The sequence below is a fragment of the Homalodisca vitripennis genome, chromosome 2 (genome assembly GCF_021130785.1).
Source record: "Homalodisca vitripennis isolate AUS2020 chromosome 2, UT_GWSS_2.1, whole genome shotgun sequence".
NCBI lineage: Eukaryota > Metazoa > Arthropoda > Insecta > Hemiptera > Cicadellidae > Homalodisca > Homalodisca vitripennis.
This window is the reverse complement of record NC_060208.1, coordinates 111,473,474-111,498,570: the sequence shown is the minus strand read 5'-3', so window position 1 is coordinate 111,498,570 and position 25,097 is coordinate 111,473,474. Positions and strand designations below refer to the sequence as shown.

Below are 25,097 nucleotides of genomic sequence, written 5' to 3'. Positions count from 1 at the left end.
GAACTGAAATCAATTTTCAAATATGGTGCAATCGAACAACAAGATTAAGCTGAAGTGCTTAACTCCTCCTCCACCTTTTATGTAACAAAATGTCATGGTTCATCTTGTCAAAACCCATGGAAACCTTTGGAATATAACATTTAATATCCAGCTCAGTGGAAATTTAGGGATTTGTCATTGAGTTGGCCGCTAAAGAACTCCCGGAGAAAACTATGTTGGTCTGAACTTATATTAGATCTTACCGCAGCAAATTTAGGTTAGTGAAAGGTTACACAAATAACACAAAAGTTCCGCCATGTTACTTTTCCCAGTAAATTTACGTCAATAAGATGCGCTTTATTTTTTTAGATTTTAATTTTTTTTTAACTTCAAACAATGGATTTCATATTTTGTTTAAAACAAACACATAATCGCTGTGTGCAATTTTAATATTTTCCTTCATATGGTTTCTTAATAGTTTGAATAACTCATTGTAATACATGGATTTTTTTTCTTTTCTTTAAGCATCTATTTTTTATTTTAAAAACAGTTACAATTTGAGAAGTAAACAAAATTGGACATTTGCTTTAAAAGATCATATTTTTGAGGTACACACAGCAAGAGAAATATAGTTTGTAGAAACATTCCCTAACCTTCATCCCTATCTGTTACATTATACACCTCATAACAACCACATTCCTCCAACATGCAATTCAGTTCATACATATTGAGAACTTTAAAGGAAAAAAATGCGCGCTATACAAAATTTCTTCTAAGGCATAGTCGTTTGAAGATTCTTCCACCGAAACTATCAATGTAAGATTATACAAATCAATCGGTGACAAGGGTGACTCGCTTTCTTCTACATTTAAGTGACTCAAATTTCCAAGAACCAATTCCAGAGACACTATTGGACAGTTAAGAACATCATTAAAAGAATAAAAATTATATTTACATGTTAAGTGTTTGCTATTAATAATAGCTGCATATCTTGAGCTTAAAAAAATCAAAATTTAGACCATATATTGCAGGAATATTAAAATCTCATAGAATCACGATGTGCTTGTGATAAATATTTAATTGTTTATAAGATTCACAACATGTTTGGGAGTCAAGGCCAGGAGGAATATACGATACATTGATACAGACCACGCCGAACGGCAGGTCATTTGCACCTAGAGCGAATCAAGATCATGTGCAGTCAGCTGCTGTACGTGATTCATGAACAATGGCTGATATAGCTTCATCATATATGGCTACAAAAATCCTGCAATGTTTCACCAAAAACAACGCACTCAGGACGAAATAAATCCTCAGTCAGTGAAATCTTGCACGTATGGACGAGTCCAGATGTACAGTAATGTCTGCTACTATCAAACTATAAGTTTTCATTAGTAGTCTTTATGCAACAGTAATTTTAAAATGCATAATATATACATGTTGCATGTAAAATAGAACTGTGCCAGATCCGATACTTGTGTCTTTTTTCTAAATAAGTAAATATTTTAGCTCTCAACGAATTTTGGTTTCTATCACTGCACGTTCTTGAGGTACAGTCTAGAACTCTTCGACTACCAAGTACTGAGCCGGATGTTCTAATACGGGAAGTAGTAGGACGCTGGAGGCAGTAACTAGGGCATTGCCTCGATGTAAAACATAAACCATGGTGTTGGCTGGCTCCCAAGTGAATTATAGAGAGAGGCTGTACAGTATAATACAACAAAGTGCACGACCAATCAACACTTCTATTCTTGACCGCCTACAAAGTATCCATACTGCCTATCCCATGTATTAGAAGTAACAGTCTCTTCACTCGACCAAATTGATTAATACTTTATTTTTGGTGAAGATCGGTGGAATGAAAACTCTACGTTATACTATATGTACTGTGACATTTCTAAATGATTGAACCACGACCATAACGTAGTTGGTGGGAGATGCATATGTTGAGTTTAACCCCGTTTCACCCTCCTCTTAGTGCAGCATCGTACCTGGAATCTCTCCTGCGGTCCACGTCTGTCTGAAGAGATCCATAAATAGTAGGCGGCGAAGACTAAAACTAATTCCATCGTTCTGATATCAGACACATAGACTACAAAAGAGATCTATTTTGTTTACCCAGCACCAATCAAGTGTAATCTAGTTGAAGAGTGGTTTTCATTGTCTAATCAGATCCACAATTGAGTACCCTACGATGTTTTAGACACGACCTCGGGGGGGGGGGGGGTTTCTCTCGGCCTTATGCTACCCGTCCTCATGGTCAACTGACCCGTGCTGCTTTCTTTTATAACTTTAACATTTGGATACTTTTAATAACAATTAAGATATCCAGTGATACAACGTAATTATGTTGATACGTTTTTAATATTCACTGTAATAAATACAAGATTGAATACATGTCCACTAGTTCCAAATCTGATTTACGGTTAAAGAGCATAAAAAAGGATTAAAAATTGTTTAAAATTTAATTTGACTTCATAGTGTAAGTTATAATGGAGGGGGTGTATACTATTTACAGGTCTTGAAAATTATGACGCTGATACTTGTATTTATGCTCACGTCAAAATCATAGTGATCAGAGGTTCCTATTCTTCAGGAGGAAAAGTTTTCTGTTAGTGGGGTGTGGAGCTTGAGACTAAATTATTGGATTGTTAATCTTGGATCCGGAGAAAGAAAAATAATTGCCCTCTAGTCAAATAAGAAGACCTAGTTAGCAACACGAAACAGTGTTAAGATAGGGATTTTATTTTTACAGCGTGGACATTTACGCGCTGTAAAACCCGTCCAGCTCGATTTACGGAATAGGTGTCAGGTGTGTATAGTGTATCGTTCAGCATTGAGTAATAGGTAGTGTCTGCCAACTCTAGGCCTAGTCAATACAGCGGAGAGGGAACACTGTCAGGATTAACACGCAAATAAACGAGCGGAGACGTTATTTAGTAAACAGCGGTTCTGTTCTGTTCGACTGGCCGGACTATTTCCGTTTCTAGTTCCCCAGACAGCCGTTCCCTGTCTACCTGTCCCCTACAAGCTCTCTCTTCATTCCCATGCCACGTCACTAGCGTGTGTTAATCTTCGCATCTTGCTACTTCCGGTTCGAATTAGTCGTTCTGGACACGGCCCTCAGGATTAGAACCACACTTTGGCTACTCCGGCTTTAGTTCAAGGTTAGGTTGGTCACAGTGTGTTGTCGCGTTCCATTTACGACTTGCATATTAAGACAGGGCGGTTTGCGAGAGGTAAGACGTGGTGTGGCTACCTTTTCCACAACAGGGATTTTAAGTTTTCCACAACACTTGATGGCTCACTTATTATTCGTTCTTTTCTTGAAATAATATTAATAATTTTTAATTTCTTTAAATATCGTTGACAATGGTTGTGCTTAAGCATTTGAGGCATTATCTTTATTTTAAAGGCTGCTTAGTATCAGAACCTTAAAAAAGTTAAGTACTATTAAGATATTCAAAATTCAAAATTTAGTAATTTACAAGTACTGCGGCTCTCAGGACTGCAGAACGTTATTTATCATGAAGCTGGTTCGTACCTTGCATGGCGTTTCCATTTCAAGCATATTGGCAGCTTGTCGATAGGATGACACATGATCAAAATATCTCAAATTGAATACATAGCGTATTGCGGCGTTTTGAATTATATTAGTGTCTTCGCTTGTATGCTGTTCCCATACAAGGGGTAGCAGTAATAAAACATTGAAAGAACCAAGGACTGCATAAACTGTTGTCTATAGATTCTGGAAGCAGGATCCACAATCTATATAGCCATATAAGCCTGCCAACAGCGCGCTGAACAGCATGAGTGGCGAGATTTAAAAAAAATAGAGGTCGCTGTCATACATGAAACCTAGGTTTTTTATATTTTTAATGTCTTTATCAAAGTTTTAGGTATAATATGGAGCACATTATCCTTCTCTACGTTTAGCTTAAGACTATTTTTCACTGACCATGTGAACATACTGTGGATGTTCCTAGAACCAGCCTGTCTGTTTGGTAATATGTTTTAAACTTTAATGTAGGTTTCTATTTGGCGCATGGCAATCTTTTCAAAAATCTTAGCCGTGGCTCGGAGTATCGATATGGGCAAAACTGATGGGCACTTAGGGGTAGTCATCATATGGATTTTATATGTGTAGATTTTATTTTCCCATCTATCCGATAAATCATAGTTTAATTTATAAAGTTAAAAATTATATAAAGCATGCCTTTCTGAATTTATGCTTAAACATAAAATTTAAATATATTTTGTATAAATATGCCAACTTTTATTCGTGAAGGCAAGATAGATGCAGTACATACTCGTAGATAGCTCGAGACTCATGAGCCAATGACGGTTCTCGAATTAGCTCGACGCATTAATCAAAGTCCCTGGCATTATTGACGGCATCAGAAGTGCCAACGAATGTAGATAACGTACTTTGTTTTTCATCGTGTCGCAACGACCTGGGTCGAGGCCAGCGGCTACCAAACCGTATGGGGTCGGGGCACGCGACGTGGACCTACGCGGAAGACGAGTCCGCTGTCGCAACAGGGATCGACGTGGCCGCAGGGGCTATTTACAAGGCTCTAATCCCACTTTGATTCCTTGGCCGGTGGGGAATGTCAGTGCGACGACGCCGCAAATAGATTTTTGGCACAGTCGTAACAATTGAGGTGTTCGATAGTTGAGATAAGGTGCGGTAGGGTGCGCGCGTGGCGGGGAGGCGACAGTCGCTGCTCAGTTCCCGCGCGCGCGACGCGACGTTCCGCCAGCTGTTCGTGTATCCATCATGTGTTCAGTGAGTGACAGTGACCAGTGAAAACAGTTGGGATATTGTTGCTGTATGTATTGTCTTGGCTGAGTAGCACTTAACGAAAAGGAACCTATTTATTTTTGTTGTATAAATGTGACAACTGGGATTTGAATTAGTATTAAAAACCTTTTTTAAACCATCTAAACTTTGAAGAAAAGTACTCTGTTAAAATACTTTTCATGGTGCTTTTTATTTTTATTAATTTATTTTTTAAATAATCTGCCAACATGTCTACATTTTGCCGCATCACCGGGAAGAGTAGGGGACTCCCAAAGCCAAACTATTTCCCACTACTTCCGCCCATTTCTCCGGCCGACGCTAAACGTTTTTGTAGAATTACCGGAAAATCTTATGGACTCCCTGCACATCATTATATTCCAGTCTTAGTCAGTACCAAACCGAAGAAAAAGGCGGCCCAGCCACCCATCCCTCTTATAGGCCAAGAGAACGGTATTCCCGAGAAAAACCACGTACTTGTCGCAGATTACAGATATGTCTTCCCTGTCTGCGAGGATTCTGCAGATCTCGTACAGCTTTTGGACAGTAAGAATATTGAGAGCAAAGCACATTACATCTACAAGGTCGCGGAGAGAAGATGCAGCTTGGTATTCACGGCTAAGATGGAGGCTGCAGTGAGAGACGGGGACATCAGGAACGTGATGTTAGCAAAGGACTCGGATACTCTTCTTTTAAAACTGAAAAAGGGCGGAGATGTCGCTATCGATGTCAGGGATATCTCGATCGACGGTTTGGAGATATACGATGGTGAGGGTCCGAGTGAGGAGGTTGTGAATGAACGAAAAAAAAGAAAGAGGAAAGGCAGTTCGGTTATGTCAACGGTCGGGAAGATATTTGAGGAAAAAGAACGTGCCGCCGCCTTAGCTGAAGAAATAGATAACCAGAGACCGAAACTGTTGAAGAAAGAAACTAGTAAGGATGTTAGTAAAGCTAAAATAGAATGTAAACCACAGAGTTGGAGTGACTGTAGACCCGATCCAGTAGACACGATTAAATTAGCTAGTTCCCAAGAGCTTAGTCCGTTGTTTGAGAGTAACGATTGGTCGAACTGGGAGAGCACAATGCTCCATAAAGGGCAACCGATCACGAACAAAATGCCTTCTCCTTGCGTTCTTGACCCGTTACTAGTAGATTTAGGAACGTCTTTGCCTGGATTAATTCAGGCACCTCTAGTTTTAGAGAGCACGGGTGGTCTTGAAGTAACGTCAGCCATCAACCCGATAACGCCTTTAATTGCTGAACCCGACGAACAGCTCTTGAGCTGTATAAAGAAACTTGACCCATCAGAGCTCGAAAAAACTGCTGGGACGAAACAGATATTTGCAAGGGATAAACATAATCTTAATATGTTACCGACAATAGCGGAAATTCCAGAGATCATTGAAAAAATGAACGAAGGGACCCATTCCACAGTAGGTAACCCCAATTGTAAAGTAACCGGATTAAAATTAGACATAAAAGCGGCTACTAAATTCGTTGTTGGTATGACTGTTAATACACCTACAGGGGATGTGTTTGTTCCCGGACAGACAGTCGATACACCAAATGGGGAGCAGTTCATCCCTGGTATTACTATTAAGACTCCTGAGGGTGCACCTCAACTCATTCCTGGCCATATCCTTCAGGTTGATAAAGATAATAGTGGAGTTAAAACGCCTGTTTTTATCGCTGGACAAGTATTAAATACGAGAGAGGGGGAGAAATTTGTACCCGGCCAGAAAATTGTTACTAAAGATGGAGCAAAGTTCGTTCCTGGCCAGACAGTCATGGCACCAGATAGCCTAAAGTTTATCCCCGGTCAAATTGTTCCTGGAGAAACACCGCAATTTGTTCCTGGTCTGACAGAACTCGATTGTGAAGGTCATAAATTCGTCCCTGGGCAAATGCACACGGACCAGTTCGGTAGAACAGTTTTCATGCCTGGGCAATCTGAACAGACGGAGGAGGGTTGGAAGTTCATCCCTGGTCAAAGCATAGTTACTCCCACAGGTGATTTGAAATTCGTTCCTGGTCAAACGATCGATTCCAAAGACGGGCCTACTTTCATACCGGGCCAAACCGTTACCAATAAAAATGGAGATGATGCATTTGTACCAGGTGTAGTTGTAGAATCCGAAGAAGGTGCTAAATTTCTTCCTGGAGCAACAATAAAAACTCCTGATGGGCCACAATTTGTTGAAGGGCAACTATTCAGATCTGCCAGTGGTAAGATACATTTCATTCCAGGAAATACAGAAATAACAGATGAAGGAAATTACGAGTTTGCAGCTGCTCGTTACGTCAGTGACATCGTATATAGAGATAGCATGTCTTTGGGAATATCTCTTGATAACGCGGCCATCAATACAAATGATAAGGCAGACACAGTTTACGGTCACATAGTTCAGACGGGTCAAGGTGTGGAATTCTTCCCAGGAGTAGCATCAGGACTACCTGCTGGAAAAGTTGTGCCTGGAAGGCTGGTTAGAGGAAAAGAAGTTAAATTTGTACCTGGCATCATAATCGATGACAAATTTGTTCCTGGGCAAGTTGTAACTACAGATAAAGGTGAACAGTTTGTCCCTGGCCAAGTTGTGGAAACAAAGGATGGTCCAAAATTCGTTCCAGGCCAAATCGTCGAAATGCGATCTGGGCCTAAATTTGTGCCTGGTCAGACAGTTGAAACTGCTGAAGGTCCTAAGTTTGTACCTGGCCAAATCGTAGATACAAAAGCAGGACCTACATTTATTCCCGGTCAAGTCATATCTACTGATGACGAAGGTTCGCGGTTCGTTCCCGGACAAGTAGTTGAAACCATAGAAGGACCAAGATTCGTTCCTGGTAGAGTCATTGAAACAGGTGACAAAGTTTCATTTATTCCTGGACAAGTTGTTGAAACCACAGATGGATTGAAATTTGTTGCTCCTGATCTAGAAAACGATCCTGAGGGTGATGTACAATTTACAGTTCAAGGATTTGAAATAACTCCTGAAGAGCTAAATTTACTTCGACCGCACATTAGCTCGAATTCTATTTTTTCACCTGCATCGGGAGAGACAGCTATCGATTCCAGAATGATGAAACAGCTATCAGAAGCTGGAATGGCTGTAGGAAGACAAGTTCCAGCGGATGTACCAGTTGTAGATGTGAGAACAGTTCCGGCCATGGGAGTTGCTTGCTCTCTAAGAGATCGACTTCCAGGCCATATTGATCCAGTCACAACCATCAAACTCAGCCAAATCTTAGCAACTATTGCTCAGTTTGACTGTTCAATGCCATTAAATGGGGTCAACATGGTTGACAATGCGAGTGAAGCTATTATTTTAAAGTCAATGTTGAAAGCTGCTGATATGGCAGAAAATGAGCTCGGTCTATACAGAAATGTATGTGCTGTTCTGGAGAAAGTTTTATTAACAGAAGGTAAAAATGAAGTAGTGCCCATTGTTGATAGCTTGCATAAATTTGTTATGAATTCGCCAGCTTTAGATCCCATGCGACCAAAGAAAAAGGTCAACCTATTAAAAGAACTTGTTGTAGGAAATATTAGTAATGAAGAAGAAATTGTTGAAAAATTGAGTTACATTTTGAATGACTCCGATGAATCCATCATTGAAGGCTTTAGAAACTTTAGCAAAGGACATCCGGATATTATAGGAAAAATTGTTCAACGCATGACAGATAAACTAGACAAAATAGAAACTGAAAAGGATGCCTCTGAATCGCTCCAAAAAGCAATAATAGATGTTGTTAGAGAATCAAGTGAAATCAGTGTTCAAGACGTGTTACATAACGCTTCAAATGAAAATGTAAAAAATATGTTCCTAGAAGCTATTGGTCTTGCGCGCGCTATGGGCATGAGAGATGTTGCCAACACTTTATTAGGAGCCATAGCAGATCCAAAGAAGGCTGAACTTTTGGCAAACGATAGAGTTACATTTGAAATTCTTAGAAGACTAACTGTCATGAGACATTTGGCAGAAAAAAGGCCGAAATTTGGAACAGCACTTCTTCAACTTACGATTGACCCAGATGAAGCCAGAGCTGACCCCCTAGTGAGGGAATTAGTGAGAGAAAGTGGTGCTCTTATGATCATTCCTGAAGAAAACGTAAACATACAAACTGCTGGAGATGTCCCAATGTCGCTGCTGACATGTGACAACAGTTTAGCCATGGAAGACTTCATGTTGAAGAACAAGAAACACGGGATCCTCGTGATCGTCAAGCACGGGATACAGTGTGTCATCCCTCGGGAAGCATCCAGGGCGGTTCTCACAGGGAAGGTTCCGTACACAGTACTGGACGAAAAAGGGATGCATACGTTCGCTCCACTTCATGTCTTCTCCGCTCTCCACATCCCCCAGATGTACACCCATCGCTTCTCCATGTACTCTGTGACCACGGAGGAGGAAGCCCCCACCCTCGGAACCCTGACTCCTGCCACCAGCGTTGACGATGTCACGATGATGGTGTCTACACCGCCCGCTCAGGATGCAGGGTTAGAGGTTTGTTTGTCGTTGACTTGCTGTTGTTGGTTTGTTCTTAGTTACACAAAACAATCTGTGCTTTACGAGTTGTGATTACATTTTCTGGAATTGTAGGACTTGACTATCGTTCACTCTTTCTCAACATTCTTAACGTTTCAATGCTTTGCTCTAATAATTCATTTCTTTGAACTGATCCATTACTGCTGATATTGCTTCGTGAATTTATAAATTTCAATGAACACCCCCATCTCCTATCTAGAGAAAAGACACGTTATATTTTAAAGTTCTTTTATTGGTCAAACGTATTTAAAATACAGAATCACAACATTCCACGTTAAGAAAGAAGGTTTAGTAACAAAAGAAACGTTCTTCACTTTCATTTCAGTGAATCAGGTAATTTTTAATTTATATTTATATTTTAATTTATATACATTCCCAAATGCAGACCATGTTAAACAATTATATGGCTTAAAACTTATTGTAAAAAGTTTTTGTTTGCACATCACAAGGAAGTAAGATTTTTTTTAATCTTCGAAGCTTTAAGACCTAATTGTAGACCACAACGATTACTACGTCTTTCACCATTTTTATCTTTGCACACAAATGGAGCTGAGGAATGATTTAATCCCTCTTCATAATTCAGTTTTACTTCTTTCCCCCTAAAACAGCAGAATGATCCGAGCTAAAATGGAAGCGTTACAGTTGACGTGGTCTCAATCATCACTCCAGCCGCCACTTCCTCCTCGCAGCTGGATCTGTCCGTCTATTCTTGTGCCGGTAGCGGTAGTAGCGGCTCTAGGTCAGTACCCTGCTAATGAACTTTTCTCCCTTCGGCTCTTATTTATACCCCGGCGGTCACTCAATACTTAGGCCGCAGTCTTTGTCTCTATAACTTTATTTATGTACTCGCCACAACCTCTGGCAATGTAACTGGATTGTGCGTAATTTATTGGAGAGGTTGTTCTGTTAAATCAACAGCAAACGTTGAGAGAAAAGGGTTTAGTGGCTTGTATTGTATTTTACGTAAATTAGAAAACATTTCAATGTTCCTCCGAGACCTGTAAATGGATATTGTTTACTAAGATCCGGGCCTTGATCTAGTAAACAAAATATTTTGTAAATTGAGACCCTTCATTTAATTAAAAAAAATTAACTTATATTTCCATCATACCAGTAAGGCTTCTTACATCAACTTTTGAACGCAATCAAGATTTTATTCACGTACACGGATTTATTATAGATTCATTTGTAATACAACTTTTTCTCAGTGTCTATGTTATTCAATAAATAATTAGAATATCTAAAACCCTTGGAGTTTAATTACTTATCGCATTTATACTCCCCCCAAACAATTGTTAGGACGAGACTAAAATAAAATGATCAGGGATACTTTATTATGACAAATTTTTTTAACGCCACTAATTTATTTTACAATTTACGTCAGCAAGAAATATAAAATTTCCGTTATTTTGGATATACTGATCAGAAATGTAACTTTTTATCATCGTCAGTTTCATATCATCAAAATTATTAATTTTACATGTAATAAACAAGCAAGTTCACAAAAAAGGTGACTGGAATCATGTAACCCCCTCATTGTTTTAAGGATAGGCCGATCTACCCCTTTGTTATTGGGTTCTGATTTTGACAACTATAATTTAAAATAGGGTATTAAAATGTTTTATGTCGGTTTCGTCTTTTTAACCTATAATTTAATATGTTACTAGAGAATTCGTTCGTAGAATTCTTCACCAGATATTTATCTAGGGGCCGCTCTGCATAGTTTATTTAGAAATGATAGGGTTTGACACCAATCGTAAGGAACCAAACATCATCAAGCGACACGACGGTTGTTGCTTTGCTTGACATGGCCGTCACCCTTCATTATATTCAGATATTCAGTGAAATGCTCGTGCTGAACGCTTTACATCCCGTGAAATTAGTAAAAAGCATTCATAAGTTTGGCTCTGCCTCAGAAGTACGATGTGAAGGCCGATAAAACTATTACTTGCCGCCTGGTTTGGTCGATCAAAGTTTGGAGTTCTTGGTGAGTTTGAGACTAACATCTGGAATGCTCAGAAGACTCACGACTGCTTATTTGTTTGGTAGGGTACGTAAACCAGAGCTGCAGGGGCTACACTGGGTTAGGTACCGTCCGTATCTCCTCGTGTGGGAAGGAGTGAAATTGATCGGAGGTAAATGTGGGGAATACTATCCCTCATCCTATAATTTCTTTCAGTATTTTATACTCACTCAACATATCTTCTTGGAGCAACTGAAAAGCATTAAGAATGATTACTGTCTAAGAATTAAGGTTAAAAGGGTGGGAAGAATTTGGTTGCTCTATAAAAGTCTAAATGATATGAAATCTTCCAAATGATTTCCCAAAAGATTCTAAACATACAGATAAAGCTGATATTGTTATTTGATACTTTGGCTATTTATATCCGCTTCGAACAAGTAATTTTATACAAGCAGTTTATCCGAGGGAAAAGTTCTGAAAGCATTAATTTGGAACAAAATAAAGTTCCAATCCTAATTCTAAAAAGACCAAAATTTCTAATGCACATTATGGATCTGTTCTTTTTTATCGTCCTATTGCAACTAAAACTGCGCAATGAGTAAAAATGGCGAAGGACTCAGTACCGTTAGAAGCACTGCTGATTCAAGTTCAGTTTCTGTTGGCAAAGTCTCAGCGAGAACCATTAGTTGTAGTAATTTGTCTTCGTATTGTGGTACAAGCGGGTAAGTAATGATGCCGGCGGCTCTGCGGTGTACCTCTTCCCTCAAGATGTGCAGGCCAGTCGGTGTACATCTCACTGCTTCTGCTCATTTGTTGACTTCTACTAATTTGTATTATGTCAGTGGTGTGGATAATTGGTTTGCTGCACTGCACCGATATGAGAATTAATGATTATGTTTGGTCGAAGGTTTGCGTGAGCATAATGTTTCAAAGGCAAATCAAATAAAAACTTAAAGAAAGAATAACTAGGTAGCCTAGATTTTAAAACTATATTAAATTCAGCGCGTTTCCATGCCTTATTTGCAGTAGTATACAACACCAAACTAGCAAACCAATAAATCAATAGTTACATATTGAATTAAATAGTTATTCTTGAAATACTTGATTTGCGTAAATATTGTCACTTTTTATTTAGTTTTTTAATCTTCTTAACAAAATTAAGTTTTCTGTTTGTAGAGAAGTACTGTATGTGAAATATTTTTTGTACTTAGCTAAAGTATAGTTTCCCTTTTGTTCTCTATTTACAACTTCTATAATTTTCTTCTTTTATTTTAACTGTGGAAATTTTCATGTTTATTTAGGATCTTCGAAATTATGGCTTATTTCTAATCAATGCACTTCTTGTTTATTATTTATTAAATGCTTGCAAGTTCTTCTTAGATCTCGTTCTTACTATCTCTATTAGTTTTTTTATAGTTTTATACCATGTTTCTCCTTTTATAACAATAGGAATACATTGTAGATCTAAGAATGCAACAAATATAATATAAAATCTACTCCCAAATGTTTTCCATATCCTATATTCTTTCTGAAGACGTCTTATAAAGTAATATTGAGAACGATTATTGAGTTCACTTCCTTCGAGATCTTTCGTCTCGTATATTGAAAGATGCTTTTTATTTTGCTGGGCATAAGATGAAGGTAGATTTCTTAAGTATACCATGAGGAACCTAAATATTCAGGGCAATGAATCACGTGGTCTCTGAAAACTCCGTCAGGATTTCTTTCCAATTTACAGGATCTCTTATCTTTGATACACGGCCTCTAGTCCCCTCCCCTTTCCGGAATTCCTCTCTTCTGGGTTCCTCAATGTACCCTAGATATCCCACGGGCGAGCTAATGGGCCTAATTAAACAAAAGATTCAATCCGTGTGGATCAACAAAGAGATATACAGTTGAATAAGTCTATCTGAGTTGTGAACGATGGCTTGACCGATTGTTGGCAATGAAGCCCTAACAAAGTGCGCTTCGTTGCCAAAGATGAACAGGAAACGCCAAATTTAATATTGGTGTACTTCCAGGGCTTATCTAGGTTACTTGGCGACCTTTGCTCACTTTAAACTTGTCACTTGCTTTCATAATATACTTCCCAGTCAGTTTGTTACTGTGTTGGGGACTAACTTAATGGTTAGATCCAGACTATTCACAATTCTATAAGTTTCATTCTGTATGTCTGTGCTATTATTTGAGGAATAACGATGACATATCCACAACTGACAGCTGATATTTGATATGTATAAAGATTTATTTGTTTTTAAATGCTCGAAAGTGTTGTTCCACCTTGTTGTAAGGAAATAAATTACTCCTAGTCTGTTTAAGAACACGCTTTCAATATATATTTAATAATTCAAATAAAAGGATTATGTACCACATACTCAGTCACAAAAGATCAAAAGAATTATTCCACTAAACTATAGAAATTTCGAGAAATATTGTCAAACTTTTACCAAACTTTCACAAACGAGAGTTTCTTGGATGCATGAAATTACTTACAAATACATAATTTATGTAATATTAAACTACACAATGAAAAAATTGAAATGGAATGATTTTATTAATACTAGTAATAACGTATCTACTGCGGACATCTTTATGTTCTTAGTATCTTTGTATTGCAATACGAATACAGAGAGTGTTAAGAAAAACGCTTTAGAACTTCAGAATGGGACTCCATTTATGAAGAAAAACAAGTATAAAAGGTTCATCTCACCACATCTTAAATTGTTTCATCTAGCGCTTCTTTTTATTTAACAATATATAACTCACAAACAGTCCGTCACAAAGGTGTAATTTACCTTCTTACGGTCTTATAACTTAGTTCTAAATATATATTACTTTAGCTTTTTTTTAACAGTGGTCATTAAAAAATGTAAAAAACACAAACATTTGAGACATTACAAATATTTTCCCGAAAAGAGACAAACATTTATATTGCGCATGTTAGAATTGGACTGATAATAACAATAATGCATGTAATTTTTTATTAACATGAATTTTGGGTATGAATTACTGAGGAGTAGCGTAATTAAGCAATGTGGTAGTTTAATATATGTTAATAATGCTATTATAGAAAAATTAGGACCCAGATATGGCTGAATTATTTTCGGTTTGAAAAAAAAGCGAATTTTTGTTATATTAATAGTTTAAGGATAAAAATAAACAGGATATTAAAGTTTTTGTGCCGTTTTTTGGAAACTCTATATTTCTTAAAATGTTCCTTCCTTCTGGAAGGACGTCAGCCAAAATACATGTAAAGTTCTTAATTATAAATACAATTTGGTTTTTGAAATAATACTTAAACTAAAAGCGCTTGGTTAAAGATACATTTATATTATGAGCACTTATTTTGTATATGATAGTGGCAAAAAGCATGAAACATGGAGTGGCACTTCACATTTTTATGCACTTTGTAGTTGCCTTTTTGTGACATAACCGACATTGCAGCTGTTTTCTTTTTCCCCGTGCGTAGTTCATTTTGCAAGTCGGAAAAAATGTGGTCCGATTCTATCATATCTGAAAAAATACAGTTTTATGTATTTAGGCCCATATATTGTTATATAAAAAGGTGAAAAAAAAACACTAAAAAAATAATAAAATAAAATTCGTATGGTAATCTTACCTAGAGTCAACTTTTGATGGACGTCCCCTTCCAGAAACAACTCTTTTGTTTCCTTCTAACACTGCCAAGACTATCCTCCTTCTAAAAGGCAAGCTGATCTAGTTTTCCGCCATCTTGCCTGTGCAGCTGCCATGCGTTTTTGAACAGCAACATCCAGGAGATGGGTAATGATAGGAGAGTACCTGCCACTTCTTCTTCCTTCGAATGGAAACTCGGTACAGTGATATACTCTGATCCGCTCTGTCTATACCACCCATGGAAGCATTGTTGTTGTGGATTAGTTTTTGGTTGTGTAACTGATATCCTACTTTTTCTTTCTTGAGAATATCTTTGCACTTGGCGTAAAGGGTGTAACACTGTCACTATTGGTCGCAATGTTGACACTGTTGTCATTCCAAGAAACTAATAAAAGACCACTGTCATCATCACAAGGCATACTCCATAGATCCTCTTGGCTTTTTTTAAATAATTTGGGGTCTGAGATGGGACATTCTTTCCCAAATCTGTTTGCTTCTTATTTGTACCTATGGCATTTGATTCCCCTTTGTTTTAAATCACCTAGCAATTGAAATGATATAAAAAAAAATTGTCAAAATATAGAGTGTACGGCATTGTTTCTAATGTATCGGCATACGTCATTACAACACCATAACCAAGACCACAGTTGGCATATTTTGCAGGTAAGGTTCCTGAACCTTGATAAGGTTCTAACCACACTAAATATCCATTGCTTGGCCCTCCACACCCAAAACTTAAAAAACCATATCGAATAGGTTTTCCTGTTATAAATGGCTTTGTTCCATGTCGGCGCCAAAATATGGAACCATACTTTCATCAATGGAGTGATTTTGGAGATGTGGCATAAAACTTTTGCATCTTTTCGATTTATTTCTATAAGTAAGTGGCCTTAACTTTAGCAAACCTGTCCTTATGGTCCAGTTTCGTCGTTGTTTACATACATGCAAGTTTTGCATTATAAACCTAAAACCCTCTCACGTGAGAGAGCTTCTACTACAAGAGCGTTATGACAATCCGATGACTGTTCCCAGTACATCTCTCTCCTGGAGACAGTAACGTATCCACTTAGGAGCAAAATACAAAGAAATGATTTCATTTCACTCTCTGAACAATCGCCCAAACGATTTCTTTTAGCTGCATATTGATTTGTATATTTACCATCATTTCTATCATATTTCTTCATCAAAAAAACAACTCGAAATATTCTAAAGGTGTTTTTTTCTCTGTTAGCAAAACCGTAGTCATCAATGGCCACTCCTCAAGTATTGCTATTAGGTCACAATTCATTTTCCAATTGAAAAGCCTTTTTTTTCTTTTCAGTCAATCTGAGTACTATTAGCTCGAAACAAAAAGCATGTGTTCTTTCTTTTGTGAGCCCCTTTGATCTGTAGAAACAATTTCTGGAAGGCGCACTGTTTTTTTCATCATTTACTACTTCAAGCAAAGCAGGAGCATTTTTATTTGGCTTGGAGGTACATTGTCTATCTCGACGTTGTCTTCATTCCCCAGAGTCTCTTCGTCAGTCATATCATCTGTTTGCGTTTGTTGGAGGCAGTAAAGTTATATTGACTCCTGTGTTTGTTATAGCATCATCATTGCCTTCAATAAAATCTAGAAGTTGGTTGCAAGGGAACAAGCCTCCTAAAAAACATAAAAATTTTGCTAATTTTTTGGTAATATGATACAAAAATAACATACCGGCACACACAAACACACACACACACACACACACCTGCGTATGTATGCTCATAAACAGTTTTTTGTTAGTCGAACTATGAAAGATAGTCACACTATGTAGATTTCATGTATGAATGTGGATTTAGCTAAACGTCCTTCTAGAAGGAATCCAATATAACACAGGAAATAGTGTCTAGGTTATGTTCAGGAAAGACATTTTCACATTTTGAGTTTCATAAGGTATCTTTTTAGCAACCAATATATATACGTTATCAATGTTTTCTATGAAGAACTAGTAAAGTTACAGGACCTTACCCATCCACACGAACCGCGTCCTCTTCATCCATTTTTCCAGAACTGAAAGTTTAAATTGTAAAAACAAGGCAACTATAAAATCTCCAGTGCCAAACCACGAGCTCCTCAACTAATGTTTAGGTTATGTTTGGACAAACAAACAGTGCTTGTAGTGGGGCTCACTTTGAACTGAAATCTGTAGGGTCATTTACAAAAACATTGCATCAATCCTTCTGGAAGGATGTCAGCTGTAACTGGGTTAACATTTATGTCTGGTATATTTTAAGAAACGTCTTGAACTATGTAATGACTCTTCACTGCTTCCTCTCCTTCACCTATGATCAGATATAATTAAGGTTGAGCTTTTTAACTTTGATTCTAGTGTTTTCTTTAATCTGAAGATTAAGAATGAGGTTAATCTAAGTATAATCTAATTTGTCTTTAATCTAACTTATGTAATTGTTTTATAGCGTTCAAGTTTTATAAGTACGCAATTTGTTAGATTCGAGAGACATGATTGTCAACAATACCTTAATAATACAACATTTTTTATAATCAACTTCAAAGTGGATTATAAAAAATGTTGATCATTGGCTTCTTATAAATCAATCAGGATTTAATTTTTTTTTAAATTACTCTATACTATCGATGCTGAGTAGAATCTTACAAAATTAATCTTATAATGCAGTTTGTAAACATCAAATGGGATTTGGTTAAAAATGTTATTAAAAATGTTCATTTTCTGATGCAACAACTGCCAAATTTTGCGATTGGGGAAAAGACAAAACTTATATTGGACATACAAAAATTTAATTTTTCATTTATTGCTATAAAGTACAGCAGGCATTTATTTGGAACAATCTGATGTGACAGGTAATGCCCTTAGAGATTATTATAAGCACTGTGTTATCACACACCTTTTAATATGAAGACGTTAGTCTAATCTTAAAAATTAGACCTTAAAGATTTTTAAAATGACTTTTCTATTGATATATTTAAAAATAATAAACTACGAAACTATTTAAATAAACAAAGCTGTTGGTTCCTTCAATGAAAAATTTTGAATTTGAAGTCATTATAGAATTAAAATAATCTCAAAAATGTCATTATGTAGAATTATAAAATCTACAGAGCTTACTTTGAGCTCTAAAAGAAGAAACTATTCCTTACAAAAAGACGCCAACAAGACGGATTACTCTCCCAGCAGAAACATGAGGACAGAGTGATTAACACTGATCTGTCTGGTCTAAATCGATACAGAGCCGGGCTTGATTTCAAAAGTAAACACCGACTCAGAAATAGGCCGGTCGCTTTGTCTTCATGCTGGAATTTTCCAAGTCGGTGAGCCCTCTTTTTATACGATAGGAAAGGAATGTTCTACCGAATAAATAGTGAAACGTTTCAACACTTGAACTAGAAATGTAAAACTCTTTTTTCAAATAACTTTTTTCTTAATTATAATACATAATTTTGGTATGTATAATACTATTGGGGATTTAAAAAAAGGCTTTAATCATTATAAACACCTCTTATACTCAAATTGGATGTTTCATTCTTATACTCAAAATCAACTAAATATTAAAAATGTGGATTTTAGTATTATGCGTAAATCACTTTCGATTGTTTTCATTACATTTTTTAAACTTCCTAATTAATACTCTTGTAATTAAACTCTTCTAATTACGTAAGAAAGTGCAAAAAAAAAAAAAAAAATCTAATTTATCCAGATCATAGTGGCAAAATACTGGAACAAATATCATCATTTGTAGATGTTTTGCAAAATCATAAAAATTTAAATAACATTAATTAGAAAATTAAAATTTTTCTTTTTCTAAATCCATAGAAAAGACACACAAGTGTCGTTGGAAAAAATCGCTCATCGTTTAAAACGCGATCCAACGACCAGACCTAGGACCAGACAATGAGCCACATCACAATTTTCAGAACCTGTATGTGGATAAAGGATATGAAATTGATTAAATTAAGCTTCTATTCTTTCTTCATTGCACATCTTATAAGTTTACGTGATGGAGAACAATAGTTTTTTCCAGTTCTTGGTCCATTTTGGTCCATCTTGGTCCACATATAATTTTCCAGTTCTTTATAATAAGTTTTTTTTATAACTCCATAAATAATGTTCAGAGTTAAAATAAACTACCTGATGACACAATTACATGTTTAAGTAGAATAATACAAAAATTTGATACGAATCAAATTATGAAAATCGTATTTACATCTATCAAAGTCATTACTTAGTTAGTAAACTCTATGGTCAAGAACGCAAATAAACATTACTTATATATTCACATAGTTACAAAAGAAAACAAAAACATTATTGTCAGGATTAAATACCACAGATTATAGGCCCATTACAATATGCCTAAAAGGGTATTACAAACCAAATTTTCTGATTTTCAAGTAACCTTTGACTAATTAGTTTAAAAATGCCTTAGTTCCCAACGGACTCAGGCCAAAAATAGCTTTTGAGTCTTGTGTATTGTAACTGGTTAGTAGTGGAGGTGAAGGGATTTTTCTAAATTATTGCAAATTTGTCCAATACCTTCGGGAATTTTGAGCTACCTTGTCGTTTATTTAGGGATTCCGATGACCATTGTTGATTGTGATTCCATTGATACATCTTGGGATTTCCAAACAAAGATGCTCCCAACTTTTAAAGATTACGACTCGTCCTCTTTCAAGGATGGTAGGGTGCGGGGTTTAAATAACTGTTGAATAAATAACTAAACTATCGTCTCAAGTTAATAACCCTACTACCTTTGTAATTACTTAATGGTCATTGGAAACTTTTATCTGACCAAATTACGTATAACATTTCCTATTGAATGCAAGAAACATGATTTACATGCATCCCTTTTTAATGTTTATTTTTTTAAAGATAGAAAAGATCACGGAATCCCACCAATTTTATAAACAATTACAAAACATAACAATAATACCAACTGTTGTAGCAAACCAAATTATTTTTTCTAATTAATTTATAACAGTTTAACTAACGTGAGAATAAACTGAGTTAAAGTTGAGCTTGCCATCTGCAGTGACATTCCTGCAAGAAAACAGCCAAACTACAACTAATCTTAGTAAAAGAATGATTACCTCAGGCACTGTCATAATAGACTGCAGTAGGGTACAAGTATGAGTATCAAGAGAGTGTTTAAGAAAATACAAAGCAGTCTTCTGCAAAATGTTCAAAATAAATCGTAGCCATTTTCCAATTAAATACATCATTATATTACACAAACTGGTATGGTAGAGTACATAATATGATTTAGTTTATATACGAGCACGAAAATAAACTAAATCACCTTAAACTGTAAAAACATCACCAGTAACAATAAGCATAAACATTAGCCATTGCTAGCAATTGGCAGAGCGATAAGTTCATCACGCGCCTGCAACTAATCAGCTGCAACCGAGCAATGCACGGTCAAAGGCACTTGTAGTTCTTTTCCATCATGGTAAACAAAACAGTACGTTTTCCTGAGCCGTTATTTGACTGGTACAAAAATAAACATTAGTGGTACAAAAATGGTACAAAATTGGTACAACAATATGGTGTAGTTTATTTTAATTTACGACAAAGTTTTTTTTACGTAGACCTGTGAGCCAACTTTAAGTGGTTAATAACTCTTTTCAGTGATTGGTACACTTTATTTTTGTGGTACAAAAGGGTACAAAAAAGTACAAATTCTGATATAATTTTTATAATGATTCGTGATGGTCGGCTCACAGCTCTATACTGCTGCAAAAAGCACTTCAGTTGCGAAGAATAGAGTGGCACTTATATTATAGTAAGCGCTACAACCTATCAGTGTTTCAAAACTCATGGCTGGTAGACCACCTCACTTCTAAAGAGTTACTGAACGGTGAATATTTACATCACATTAATAAGAACAGTTCCCAGTTACAACATTACATTAATATTGTTAGCAGATATTCTCTGTAACATACTGCAGATCATTTATGACTGGTGTCAGAAGAAAAGTGTCCTAAGAAAACTCACATAATTCCTGATAAAACATCCATAATTCAAATCACCGAATGTGACCGCAACGTTTTAGGCTTAGTAGTGCATTCCTCTGCAACTCAGAAGAGAAAAGTTATTGTTGGGTTATTAGGGCTTTGAATGTTCAACTATTAAATGTGTTCAGGTGAGCTGTGTTGTTCCCTTATGACGTTTCAAAATTTTACTGAGCCTTGCTGAAGGTCGTATATTGAAATCATCCATACACCATTAGCACTGGAAGTAATTAGACCCCAGATTGCATACAATGTACTATTCTGGTCGTTCAGATCACAACAGGTTGTGACATTTATGTCTACGAAGTAAAAACGAGGCCCTTCGTAATAATTCCTCTGAGATATTAGTGGTTATATTTAACCTATTGCCCACTAATGGAAAAGGAGCCTAGTTGATGCAGGACATGCAATAAAGCTCCAACCTGAGGTGACATCAGAGTCTGTAAGTATAACCTCGATTAGTCAAAGACGGTTTAAACGAGATTTAGCGCTTATTTCATTACATGTAATCGCAACATCGTTGAAACTTCAAGAAATGACCAACAGAAATACATGCTGTACCAGCTCATCCGCATTTTCAATACTTACATGATTACTAGAGTTTCGTCATGCTAAAACGTGGCAATAATCACAATAATTACCAATAAATTGGCCAAAATTTATGATAGAGTGAAGTTAAGAATAGTTCGTGCATGATGTTGCGCAACGCGACGCTGTAAAATGGAGGGACAATGTGTTACTATAACGACCGGGATGAGTTATGGTTATTGTATACGCTGCTGGACTGTAGTGGAATGGAATGAGTTTGTGAAGTTATTTTAATGTCACTGGTATAATAAGGGTGAAGTGATTAGGAAATATTTTATAACAACAATTAATATGATTGAACAATATCTCTAAATAATATATTAACCACTTGTATAAGATTGATCATGAATGCGAATATAAAGAAGAAAATTGCGGTTTAGATATGGTTTTTTACACTTTAACACTAATCTTTAGGCAGACTCACAAACTGGATTTGTGGATCTGCAGTTGGAAATCATACACTATCTGCAGCAGATCAGGAGCAAAATCCAGATTATTCAGACAGACGAAGTTAACTATATACACATCCTATCTGTCGTACAGTTTACATACGGTGTCAAATATTTTGGAAAAACATGGATTAAATCCCCGAAGTTGCAAAATAAATAACCCAGAATAGGTTTTGATTTTCCACATGTTAATCCGTTGCCGGATAAGCAAGAGTTGAGAATAAAACTCTTGATAATTTTTTAAACAAAGAATTAATTAACATTTCTCGATTATTAACTTAATATCCTAGATAATAATATAAGTATATTAATTTATTGTAAGTAGTTTTATTTTATGCTATTAATTTGCACGTTTGATTTTGTGAATGTGCTCGAAATGTCCTGATGTTTTTTATGTTTGATATGTTCACACACTCGTGTAGATATTAAATGTTTTGTTTCTCCAATGTAGACTATTCCACAGACCACAACTACACATGGAATGTCAGGACTTCAGGAGTACACAGTTAAATCTGTCTATTTAAGATGGGTCTCCAATTAAAGATAGAAATATTTAATTTTTACGTAATTATGTTAACAAAGTTTTGACGAGGTGTGAATCTGGAAATCCAGCTTCGACCGGAAATGCCTAAGACCTAACAAAAACATTAGGGCTGAAATACGCAACTGTTTTGACCCTACTGGAACTAGAGAATATACTAAGGTCCAGCAATTGACTGATTCCACGAATTGTCTGTTGCAGGAGGGTGGGGATGTGATATTCACAGCCAGCCAAATAGAACTAAAGTAGAGAATATACTAAGGTCCAGCCATTGACTGATTGCACGAATTGTCTGTTGCAGGAGGGTGGGGATGTGATATTCACAGCCAGCCAAGACTACCTGGCCAGCGACCTCGACTCCTTTATCTCTGCACCGGGGTGAACAGGTGATAGTGCTGGAAACTACCGGGGTCGAAGTGGACACTGCCAAGTAAGACCTCTTGGTTTACTCTTGGTTATATGATCTCAGGGAACAAGTGTAAATAACAAACGGTGCCTTGCAGCATGGGTGTACATATTAATACGGGGTCTAGGACACAGCTAGAATTGGGTAGTCGAGCATGTTAAGCTGGCAGGTTTTTTTAGAATTTTTGTCTAGTCAAAGTTGTCGTATTTGTCGAACATTGAGTTCACCAGAAGTCTGTTTTTGTTGACGAGATCGGGAATTTTTATAAGTTAGGTTTTAATTGGACGGAGAATTTATTTTAACAAATTATATTTTTTCCATAAAATATATCTTCTCTTTTTTAAAGAATCAAGTTGATTTCTAAATGATATAGCCAAATAAATTATTCTACTTTTTATAAATTGTTACTTTTATATCCGATATGTTTCAGCTCCAATATGTTTTAATTGTAAATATTAAAATATAAAATTGTTCGTATAAACAAAAATAAAAACTGGAAGAATATTGGAAGAACTTTATTTTATTATAATTGGAAGTATTTACAAAATATTTGTCCTTAAAAAGTAACTTAAACCCTCATTACCATTGTAAAATTTATAATCCCTTGTACGTTTTGTTACTTTTTACAACTACGGACTAAAGTTAAAGCTTCACACTTAGGTTCCGAAAAAAAATTGTTTACATGCGGGAACACGCGGGATGATTTGAAAACTAATTTATTATATCACTTGCATGATATTCACGGCTTTATTATATTTGAGATAATTGAGCCATACCCAAATAAATTACACTATTATCTTTTATATGTTGTTTGGATAAAGTTGTTTTTAATATGAAAAAATAGATTTGCCACAACATTTGTTTCATAGTAAATAGTTATTAGCAATCACGAATTAAAATATTGATTTTGAAAAATCCATCAAATAATATGTTATATACAATTTTATATTTGTTATATTTTATATACACTAAGACTAAGTGACTAAGTGTTTTATAAACTAGATTTATAGAGTAAGACCCCAACATTTGAGTTTGTCAAAAATCCAGTAAGTACAGTAGTTGAAAAGTTGAACTTTTAATTGAATAAAGTAGATATTTTTAATACATTCCAAAAATACAAGACTTTTGGTGAACATCGATGAGTGGATAAATACAGTAATGTAGGTCTACTTTGTATAAAATCGAGTTATACTTTAGGTATGTAAGCAGTAAGTTGTAGACATGCTTACATTATATTGTTACTTAGTGATAGCTAAGAATAGCTCAAGTTGAGAACGTTTATCACTAGTTCCTTTAGTTGTAATTTGTATAGTTGCTATTTACTTGTAACATTTATTGTAAGTAGCAAAATAATCAATTTCTAATTTTGTGTTTAATTGTTGTTAGACTTCAAACACTCTTGTTTGTTCTTACAAAATGTGTTCTTTGTTATTTTTATTTACATTATATTTACTGTTCATAAGAACAAGAAAACGGTGCTCTGCTATTTATAATAGATTAATTTAATTAATAGCGTATATTGAAGTTGAATTGTTCCAGGTAATTAAAATTAAATTTGCCTTTTTATATGAAAATCATTTTTGTCTTTTCATGAAAAAAGGCTTGAGAATTAATTTCAAATTGCAAACTTCAACAAAATAAATTAATTTACTTTGTGATACAAATTCTCTGTGACATTTTATATGCGTTTTTGTAAAAATAAATTACACGTTTTTATATATATTTCTCATGTACTCATATGTTTAAAAAAAATATTTTTGTCATACATTTTTATTGTTAAAATATAGATATTTCCATTATAATTTTTCACTATTGATAATTTTACATTTCAGGTTTATTTCAAAAAATATTCTGTGGAATAAAAATATTCATTGCATTTAATTCTATTCACTTCTTCAAACTATCAGTCAAGTTATAATACTGTTAATGTGTATGTATAGGTTGTGAAATTTCTTATTAAGTGACATACTATCTATTTATTTTCTTTTTTTGTTCTATTTATAACTTCCTGTTTATTTTCATGATTAAATATTGTGATCCTGTGGTAATATATCTAATAATTGTAGTTATATTGTATTTAATAATTGTTTCAATATACTGTTAATTTCCTAATACTTTTATTTCTTACCATGTCACTTTTACAATTTATCTTTAATTATTAAGATACAAGGTATTCTCCC

At 35.6% G+C, this 25,097-nt stretch overlaps 1 protein-coding gene across 6 annotated transcripts in view; it reads left to right on the top strand.

The window, feature by feature from the left end:
* The first annotated feature begins 4,081 nt into the window (after positions 1-4,081).
* LOC124354602 overlaps positions 4,082-25,097 on the top strand; it is a 61,083-nt gene continuing 40,067 nt past the window's right edge. For 2 of the 6 annotated variants that reach the window (XR_006921698.1, XR_006921697.1), the window contains exons 1-2: positions 4,087-9,275; positions 22,813-22,941. Coding sequence is in view for 4 of the 6 variants with exons in the window: in XM_046805187.1 (XP_046661143.1) it covers positions 5,011-9,282; positions 22,813-22,893 (4,353 nt within the window). In the remaining 2 variants the exon portion in view is untranslated. Of the gene's footprint in view, positions 9,283-22,712; positions 22,746-22,812; positions 25,030-25,097 lie in introns of those variants that run through there. The other 4 variants (XM_046805189.1, XM_046805188.1, XM_046805190.1 and 1 more) reach the window with 3 other exon arrangements.